Consider the following 10,491-nt stretch of genomic DNA (forward strand, 5'->3'; position numbering starts at 1 on the left):
AAAAAAAAAACAAAGATTAGTCAATGAATAAATTCTAGACCAAAAAAAGAAAGAAAGAATAAATTCTTATCCAGAGAATCTAGTCATGTTTGGTCTAAACTCTAAACTTTACAGATTGCATTACCCAAAACAGAGCTTGGCTTTGTCAGAGACTGTGGGTATTGTCATAATTTCAGGCTTTCAGCAAGCAACTCATAAAGGAAGGAGAGAGAACTTGTGGGTCTATGTGTTTACTGTTTAGGCGCATGTTGGCACTAAACTCCAAATTTGGAATAGTTATTTGGACCAAAGCCTTTACTAATCAAAAGTTTTTTAACAAAAACAATGGGTCGCTTCAACTCGCTTGAAAGGTGTGAGCAATTTAATAATCCGTTATTATTTATTCCAGGATGATATTATATGAGCTTTGCAAACAGAGGTAACAGAGCTCCTGCATGTCAAGTGGGTGTTGTAGAAAAATGGCTAGAATCCCTAATACTCCAAACCCCATCTTCTTCAGTCATGTTGTTGTGCTCATAGTGCTTATGTGCATTGGACCAATCACATCCCAAGCACAGGTTGTGGGGACTCTTGCAGATGATGAGGGTAAGGGATCTCACTTTGAAATTTTTGTTAAATGAATACTTTGAAATCTTAATTTGAACTAGTTTGTATATAGAAGAGATGAAGTTATTTTTTTCATTCAGTCCAAGTTTATGGAATTGGATTGTTCATCTGAAAAACTTTGAAAGTAGTTTATACTTTATATATAGTTGCTATGCACATTCTATTGATAACAATCTTCACATAAAATTGAACAAGAACAGGGCTCATGAATGAAATTTTATAAAGTACATGTTTGGAAGAGTTTGAAATTTCATTCTTTACAGATTCTTTTCTTTTAGCACTATATTGTTGCTTCTTTCAAAATTGGAGGTTAATATATGTGGAATGTGGTTATATTATATTTGCTTGTAAGACCAGAGTTTGTTTTACTGTTTGATACCAGAAAAAAAAAAGGAGAAATTAGTAGATATCCTTATCATGGCATTTTTTCCCCTCTTTGGCCGTCATACCTACTAGAAACCTAAAAGAAAACCCCTTAGCATACCCATTACCTTATTTTTTATTTTTATTTTTAATAATTTTTAGATTTTGTTTGTGTGTGTATGTGTGGCAGTGGAAGCCCTTCGTGAAATAGCTGCACAACTGAATAAAAAGGACTGGAATTTCAGCGACCCATGCAGTAATATTTCAACCTTCTCAACTCCACATACAGATCAGTACAACAACACTCTCGTCTGCAATTGCTCGTTCGCTGGCAATGTATGCCACATCCAAAGCATGTATGCAGCTATTTGCACTACTTTATTCCTTGTGAATTTGGGTTAATGGTCAGTTGAAGTATCCAACCAAAAACATAAGTTGTTAGATGGAGAGCGCCAGTAATTCCTAGGCACACAGTCGAACCAATATAAAACTGGCATTTAGTCCAACAAATATGAAACTAATGCTCAATTACAAATAAGGCAAGACCATTCTTTTCTTAATTAAGGCAAGATCATTCTTTTCTTAACTTAGTAAAGCTGGCATTTAGTTATCCCATAAAATACAATTTATGTCGGCTCAATATATTAATGACTTCATTTTTATGCTTTATAAATGATTGCTTAATGGCAAGACTGAAGTGCTTGTATATCAACCATAAATCACCTATTAGATGATTAGGAATTTTTAGCATAAGGTATGACATGGATGAGATAATCAATAAGTAGTGGTTGGTGGCAGTGAAAAAATATGTGATGGCCTAGGATTTAACAATAGCACTATGCATGACAATGTGGGAAGGGATTCTGTAGCCCTTTTTTTAATAATAGATTTTGAAGCCAATTTCAATAATGGGGATTCAAATTTTACAAATAAAGTTGAATGAACAGGCATCCAACTGTAGAGCTCAATGAGGTCGTTTAACATATTTCTAACATTAACTCCCTCACTCTTGTTCCAATTACCTTGACCTTTTCAAGGACTGCACATAACATAGCTTAGGTCTGCTGGTTTGGATGATGTTTTGACTTTCATCTGTGGAAATAAAGTTTTTGTTCTATCAAGTTTTTAAAGGATTGTAATACAAGTGTATAAAAGTTTCTCTCCTTTGTCTGAAAACATTACTCTGGGATTTTTAACACAACATTCATAACCTATGATATTTTGGATCCTTATCGTGCAGTTCCCTTACAGGGCAGGATCTTGATGGTGTGCTTCCAGCAGCATTGGTGAAGCTACCTTACCTTAAGCAAGTGTATGAAGATATTTCCACTATTTTGTTTTTGCTTTACCACCTCAAAACTATTAAGTTTCTATTCTAATAGCACTCTTTCTTCTTGCTCATATAGTAATTTGGGCCAGAATTACCTTAGTGGTTCAATACCACATGAATGGAATTCTACAGAGTTGGAAATTCTGTAAGTGCCTTCTAGACTTATGGATGTTGCCAATAAATTCTCATGTCAATAGTTGAACTAATGTAATGTCCCAGAGCAGGGTTCTCAGTGTGAACAACTTATCAGGACCTATCCCTGGCTATTTGGGAAGCATAACTACTCTCCGAGCCTTGTATGTTTTGAATCTTTCTTACATTGCTTTGATCTTGATGTACCAATTGGTTTGGGTTGGCTGTGACCTTGACTAGGCTACGCTTTCAGGGCCTTGGAGAGCAACTTATTTTCTGGAACTATTCCCCCTGAGTTGGGGAAATTGATTAACTTGGAGATTCTGTAAGTTTGTTTTTTTTATTTTTATCTTCCTTTTTAACTTTTTGGATTTGCATAAGCTAGTAAAAATGGTAGTTTACAATGGTTTGGTCTTGTTCTTGCCCATGGGTAACTACAGCTATCTTCGTGCTAACAATCTCACTGGAGAGTTGCCTGTGGCTCTCATGAACCTGACCAAATTACAAGAACTGTAAGTGATTTTATTGCACCTTAAATAATTTTGGTTCCTTCCTGGAAAAACTTCAGGTTTGTGTAATTCAATCTTTTGGTTTTTTGTGGGATTATTTACAGTTGGATTGGCAGCAACAACTTCACTGGAAAAATACCCAACTATTTTCAAAGTTGGAAAGAACTCCAGATCTTGTAAGAGATCTTTCTATTATACTTTTTAAGTCTTTTCTGAAAATATTTTCTAGTGCAATCTAAATCCATCTAAAATATGTTGCTTACAGAGAGATGCAAGCGAGTGGTCTTGAAGGGCCCCTTCCTTCCAGTCTTTCTGCCTTAAGTAATATGCAAGACCTGTGAGTCCTTGCTTCTAAGTTCTCAGTTATGTAAATTCAGGCGCTTTTCCAATTTAATAATAATAAAAATGATTGTTGAAGATACTTGTATTCCTACACATTATCATGATGTAACCTTATGCAGAAGGATTAGTGACTTAGGCGGTGAGAGTTCGGATTTTCCAAACTTATCAAACATGACACGCATGCAGAAATTGTGAGCCATCTTTGTGGTTTTAGTATATTTTCTGATCAGAATAATCCGCATACAGAATAAAAATAATTTTTCTTATATGGTTGCTCAAATTGCAGGATGTTAAGGAGCTGCAATATTACAGGAGCAATCCCTGAATATATCTCTACCATGACAAGTCTGGGTGTCTTGTAATTCTTCTGTTCATTCATTCTCTTTTTGTTTTTCATGATATGGAGCTCTTAATAGTTGGCTTTACACTGTAGGGGCACTAGATTATTACTGCTGTTGTATAGCAAAATGATAATGCTTAAATGTATACACTGAAATAAGAATATTCTATATGAAATGCTTGAAGTTACATATGAAAAGCTTAAAAGCATGTTTGAGTTAAGCATCAGAATACTCAAATTGTTGAATCGTTTTAGACCCAAATGTACAATTTGGGGAAGTATTACTTCAATATTTTACAATTTAGTAGATGAAAAATAAAATTTTGACCTCAATCTTTACTAATTGATGTGATACCTGATTTTTCACATTCCAACATATGAGACATGTTATGCATACTATTTGGACCCAATCTGGAATTTGGTACACAGACTTTCACACAGTCCTTCGAAACACATGTCCATTAAATGTTCATATAAATATCCATCTCTATCGAGGTTCTGTTCATGTATTTATTTTTCACACTGAGACTCTTCATAACAGTTAATTAATTCATGCCTTTAAGATTCACTGAATTGTCACTTGATAAACTTTCTTCCGTGTTCCCAATATCATATGAATCAATGACTTCTAATTTTACCTTTTTTTCCTCTCTTGCAGAGATCTTAGCTTCAACAGACTGGAAGGGAGCATTCCAAATCTTGCAAATATAATGAAATTGGCCACAATGTAAGGAATGTAAATTCATAATGGTAGCTAGCTCACATAGTGATATATAGGGGCCTTTCCCTTGGTTTCTACATGTATCACAATCAAATTTTGAAGTTTTCCTATTGATTCTAATATGGCAGCCTAGTTTTGGATAGTGAGACATTCTAACCAAATGAGAATATGAGTACGATTTTTTTTCATGTACCAAGAAAAAAAGAGAATATGGTTACAATTAGGATTCATCTAGACTCTCTCCCTAGGAATCATAGCTGTACCAAGGATGGGCCTATAGTTTCCACACTTGAGAGCTTGGATGGTGCATTGTGACATTAAATTATTTTTTGGAATTTTAAATTTATAGATCTTTCTGTGTAACCTTTTGAACCAGTATTTATATAGATAAATGTTTATTCACGTCTGTTTATATTGCTCACTGATCAGATATCTGACACGTAACTTGCTTACTGGGCTTCCAGAGTGGATCAAAAATAGAGACAGTCGCTAGTATGTTTCTTCATCCTAAAACCTTACACATATTTTCTGCTTCAGCTTTTTCATTTACTCAGATCGTATGCATACTATTATCATTTACTTGGAATTCCTGTTAATGTGGAACTTCATGTTTGTGTGCAGCAATATAGATCTTTCTTACAATAATTTTTCTGGGAGCTCTGTTCCAACAACTTGCCGAGAGACCTTGTAAGAGTTGACTCTTTCTCTATTTCCTCTTCTTTTTCTTAACCTTCTTGAGATAAACTTACTTTACTTTCTTTGACTAACTAGATATATGAAAGTAACTAGTTTTGTTGTTTCATCAGCAATTTGTTCAGAAGTTTTTCCAGACAGAACAACACGTAAGCTTCTAACTTAATGAATTATATTCGACTTTTCACTTCTCCTCATTAATTTTGCATGAGCTAATGCCTTTTTTTTTTTTGTGTATAATGTAGTATACTTAGCAATTGCCTCAATTCATGTTCAAAAGGTAATTAAATCTGTAGTAGAATTAAACCTCAGTGTACACTTTTGTGCCCATATAATATGAAAAGGCTATAAAATATTGTCTTAAGTTAATTTGTCTTATACTTTTTGTATGCTGTTTTCTCTGTATAGATCAGTATTCGTTGCATCTAAATTGTGGTGGAAAACCAACTACCATTGGACGCATCAAGTATGATGGAGATGAAACCTCAGGAGGTGCGGCAAAATTTGTTCAGAGCTCAGCAAATTGGGGATTTAGTAGTACTGGTGATTTTTCGGATATTTGGAGTTCTACCAAAGACTATATAGCGAATAATATTTCCACTCTCAAAATGAATAACTCTGAACTGTACAGAACTGCTCGACTTTCTCCTCTTTCTCTCACATATTATGCCCGTTGCTTAGCAAATGGAAATTACACTGTGAAACTACACTTTGCGGAAATAGTCCTCAGAGACAACAGGTCTTATTATGGTGTTGGAAGACGAATGTTTGATGTTTATATCCAGGTAGTAATTTTTATGTTCACCATGGATGAGATAAATTGGAAATTTTATGTTTACTTACTTTTTACCTTTTTAATCATTTGGATAAATTTAACTGTTCTCCAGTTTTTTTATTTTGTCTCGCAAAACATAACCACCTATCCACGTAGACTTTCTTCCTCTAATTTCCTTATATATTTCGTGATCACTCCCCTTCTTTCTTATTTTTCCACTCAAATAATTAATTATAGTTATTTATTACAGGAAAAACGGGTATTGAAGGATTTTGATATTGAAAATGAAGCACAAGGGGTTGATAAGGAAGAAATTCAGGTATTTAAAGCAGTTGTTACTGTTAAGACTTTAGAGATCCGCTTTCAGTGGGCTGGGAAAGGGACAACTAATGTTCCAACAAGAGGAACATATGGTTCTCTTATATCAGCTATCTCTGTGGAGTCTGGTAAGTAAGTTATAAGTTTTCTTTTTATACTATGCTATAGTAATACATGGTTTTCTTATGACCACTGTTCTTGGATCTTATTTCACTTCTAGATTTCAAGCCGCCTGATGATAGCAAAAAGAAGATATTCATTGTGATTGGAGTTGTTTTAGCGTTATGCCTTATTTTAATGACTTTTGGCATTCTTTGGTTGAAAGGCTGTTTGGGAAGCAAGTCATCTAGGGAACAAGGTACAGTTAACCTGTTTGGTTTAAAGGGGCTTAATGTCGATCCTTGATGTAAACCTGTTATAAATAGAAATTCATTTTTTGTTCTACAACTAGTGCTGCACTAGTTACCCCACTTACTCCTTTCTTTTCTAAGAACTCTTCATAAACTATTTCTTATTTGAATTGTCTCTTCTAGTTGCTTAATCTTTTCTAGTGTTATTCTTTCCAATGTTGTTTAACAAGCCAAAAGGCCACCAAACCCCCAGTTAAGAAGCAGTTCAATATACTAACCTTGTAACATGCATGGACAGATCTGAAAGGATTAGATCTGCAAACTGGTTTCTTTAGATATAAACAAATTAAAGCTGCCACTAACAACTTTGATGCTGCAAACAAGCTTGGGGAAGGCGGCTTTGGAGCTGTTTACAAGGTATGCTATAACTCCTTTTTGTTTCCCTATATTTGTAAGTACTTTTCTTCTTGTTTTTGTTTTTGTTTTTTCTATGCTTTGGTCTATGGTACTTATGGATGACCACATTCATCAAATGTATTATATTACAAATTGCAGGGCGAATTATTAGATGGTACTATAATCGCAGTTAAGAAACTTTCTTCAAAATCAAAGCAAGGAAATCGTGAATTTGTGAATGAGATAGGCATGATTTCTGCTTTACAACACCCAAATCTTGTTAAACTGTACGGATGTTGCATTGAAGGAAATCAGTTATTGTTGGTGTATGAATACATGGAGAACAACAGCCTTGCACATACTTTGTTTGGTAAGCTGGACAATTTAGAAGTTGTTGTCTTTTAACCAGTTTGATGAATCTCATTTCTTAAGTTATCTTTTTTAAATTCAGGTCCAGAGGAAGGCCTATGGAAACTGGACTGGCATACAAGGCAGAAAATATGTGTTGGCATTGCAAGAGGTCTGGCTTTCCTGCATGAGGAGTCAACTCTGAAAATTGTTCATAGAGACATCAAAACAACCAATATACTGCTTGACAGTGACCTTAACCCTAAGATATCTGACTTTGGTTTGGCTAAGCTGGACGAAGAGGAGAAGACCCATATTAGCACCAGAGTTGCTGGAACTATGTGAGCAACCTTTCATTTTCTCTTTCATTTATTATGGATTCTATTTTGTTCCTTTTCATTCTCTTAGTTTCTCTCGCCAAAAGATAAAGTTCGGGAAAGATTAGTTTACTGGACTCTTAGTTTAGATAAAAATAAAGGCTTTTGTTAAGTCAATTTTTCAAAGACAAAAGAACTTTATTTATAGTAGCTTTACTATTGCATTCCCAAATATCATTGAAATTAATATGACGACGTAATCTGGTACCTAAAATATGTTACATGACATCTTGATGGATGTCAACAGAAAGTCATGGAATAGTTTGTTATTGTGCAGAGGATACATGGCGCCAGAGTATGCATTATGGGGTTATTTAACTGATAAAGCAGATGTTTACAGTTTCGGGGTTGTTGCATTGGAACTCGTATCTGGCAAAAACAACATCAAATATCGGCCGAACGAGAATTTTGTATGCCTTCTAGATTGGGTAAGATCTTCAACACATATGTTCAGTACATGCAAAAGTACAAGTGGAAACTCGATTTCATTTTGTGGGACTATTCTCCACTTGACATGGTCATCTAGCTTTGTCTACATTTGATCAGGAAAATGAATATAATTATTTAGAATCACATTGTTTGGCTCCACATTATTAATAAAAGCCATTTTCTTGTTGAATTTTCTCTTTATTTCATTTCCATTTCTTCTCAATGGTACAGGCCCTAGTTTTGCAACAAAAAGGAAATTTGATGGAGCTGGTGGATCCAAAGTTGGGGTCTCAGTTCAACAAGGACGAGGCGATTAGAATGATTAAAGTGGCTCTACTATGCGCCAATCCATCACCGGCACTAAGACCTACCATGTCTGAAGTAGTAAGCATGCTTGAAGGCCAAACTACTGTTCTTGAATTGACTGTAAATCCGAGTATTTATGGTGATGGCTTGAGGTTTAACCCCTTAACAGATGAGACTAATACGACCGTGAGCTCCCGTGAAACCCAAAGCCTCATTTTTTCATCTGATGCAAAAAGGACTGCCTCTTCTGCTTCTTCTGCCCCGGATATCTATCCAGCTAAGCTTGATTCTCAATAGTAAAATTAAGCACAATATTGCAAAATGTACTCTGATATACGTGGGTCACTGGGGATTTCATGAACCAACATAGATTTGTGAACATATGGTTGAAACATAGAAATTAGTTATCATCAGGGGTATTTCATCATTTCATGAATGTGTATAGATTTGATGTACACGTAGCTTGCTAATCAAGTTAACCATATTTTTGCCTTTACTCATTTTCACTTGGATTCAGTTTCCAATTTGAGAAGAGAAGTTTGACTATTCGGGACAGTGTGGACTATAGACACTCAAGAAAAAAGTGTAACTTCAAATATACTCTCCAAATGATCCACCGAAACATAAAAATTTCCTTTCAAGCAATAATAAAGAGTATCAAAACTCTTTCTTTTCATATATATTTTATGCAAACATTTTAAATCATGCAATCAAATCCAAATTCCTCATTTAAAAGTCACGTATCCAACAATAGAGAATTAATTCCTTTATCTTATGGGGAAATGGGATATCTAACCTCTAGAGAGTTTTCATCAGAGGCAACTCTGCTTCAGAGCATATACTCCATTATCAGCAGCTCCCCCGCATGAGCAACAGAGAAAAACCCATAACCCCAATTCGAAAAATTCCATACAGAAAGAGATTATAGATAGTAATCGGGAGGTGGGTATGGCTTTGCAGAGCTCTCTGCTGCAGGACAAGGCACCTTTGTGAAGCCTATCGACTGCCACACAAGAGCCCTCCAATCCCTTAATATGGATTGAAAGCATTATCGATTTCAGTAGCGGCAAAAGCCCTTTGTTCCCCACTTCTTCATCTTCTTCCTTCTCAAAGCCCTCGGAGAGGTTTGAGGCTAGCTATGAGCTGCAGAGGGAGAGGGAGGGAGAGGGAGAGAGAGAGAGAGAGAGAGAGAGGAATAAAAAATAAAATGGCGAGAAACGTTATGAGTTCCAAGTAATTTGTTGTACGATTGTCTATAGGCCAGTGCTATTCCGACCACCCTAAACTGTTGGGTTAACCACCCTATTTCAAAATTTTTACTTTATCCTTAAAACAAAAAATTTCAATTTTGTTCGTCGGTTCATTCGACAGTTATTTACCGAAATATTTATGGTTAATCGACAATTATCTGCTGAACATTAGTGGATTATTCGGTGGATAACCACCGAATGGAAATAAAAAAGGCATTCGACAGTTATCTGTTGAAATATTTGTGTTTATTCGACACTTATCTGTCAAACATTGATGGATGTTTTGGTAGATGACTATCGAATGAATCTAGGTGATTTCATTATGTTTTTGCAATAAAGGGTAAAATAGGAAAAAAGTTAGACAAAATATATTAGGGTAGTCAACTCAGCAGCTAAGGATGGTCTGCATAGCCTCACTCTTGTCTATATCCAAGAGGTAGTGTACAATGAATCGGGCCGATCCACAAATGGCACGATTAAATATAGGCCGGGTCGAGTTTAAGGTACTAGCTCGGTCCATCTCATTATTATTAAATGGGCTGAATTAAGCACACAACGAAACTCGAATGGTTCCATCTTAAACGAACCAACCCATTGTCCACTTGACAAGAGACTTTATTTGACGAGAACGAGTAGTTTTTAAAATAGCAAATTACATTTAAATAATTAAAACATTTCAATATTAAATAATAGTCGGTATATATTTTTTTTTTTTTTCATAAAGGTCAATGACTTTTGAAATTAGAGCAAATTATAATTTACACCCCATAGGTTTGAGGTGTTTCACAACTTGCACCATATAATTTCAATTTAGTACCTAACGTTTTGATTTACCTACAGTTCACTACTGCCATATTTTTTATTGTCTAATTATACATTAATTGATGACTTGACAGTTGCACATCC

The 10,491-nt window shown here is 35.1% G+C and overlaps 1 protein-coding gene across 1 annotated transcript; it reads left to right on the top strand.

Moving 5' to 3' along the window:
- Positions 1-333: 333 nt before the first annotated feature.
- Positions 334-8,831, top strand: LOC147297026 (putative LRR receptor-like serine/threonine-protein kinase At1g07650). Its single transcript, XM_086228778.1, has 24 exons — positions 334-585; positions 1,160-1,325; positions 2,210-2,281; positions 2,376-2,444; positions 2,524-2,595; positions 2,685-2,756; positions 2,872-2,943; positions 3,045-3,116; positions 3,206-3,277; positions 3,402-3,473; positions 3,569-3,640; positions 4,281-4,349; positions 4,773-4,835; positions 4,965-5,030; positions 5,150-5,185; positions 5,282-5,316; positions 5,445-5,821; positions 6,062-6,257; positions 6,350-6,487; positions 6,778-6,896; positions 7,035-7,245; positions 7,327-7,564; positions 7,878-8,028; positions 8,261-8,831. Exons 1-24 carry the CDS (start codon positions 435-437, stop codon positions 8,630-8,632), a joined length of 3,033 nt encoding a protein of 1,010 aa, XP_086084904.1. The 5' UTR covers positions 334-434; the 3' UTR covers positions 8,633-8,831.
- Positions 8,832-10,491: the final 1,660 nt, after the last annotated feature.

Source organism: Dryas octopetala, chromosome 1 (assembly GCF_963921425.1).
Source record: "Dryas octopetala chromosome 1, drDryOcto1.1, whole genome shotgun sequence".
Classification (NCBI taxonomy): Eukaryota; Viridiplantae; Streptophyta; class Magnoliopsida; order Rosales; family Rosaceae; genus Dryas; species Dryas octopetala.

Coding starts and splice junctions, on each gene's coding strand:
- LOC147297026 (XM_086228778.1), top strand. CDS start 435: ATGTCAAGTGGGTGTTGTAGAAAAATGGCTAGAATCCCTAATACTCCA. Junction 2,282..2,375: donor CTACCTTACCTTAAGCAAGT/GTATGAAGATAT, acceptor TTGCTCATATAG/TAATTTGGGCCAGAATTACC. Junction 2,757..2,871: donor TTGATTAACTTGGAGATTCT/GTAAGTTTGTTT, acceptor GGGTAACTACAG/CTATCTTCGTGCTAACAATC.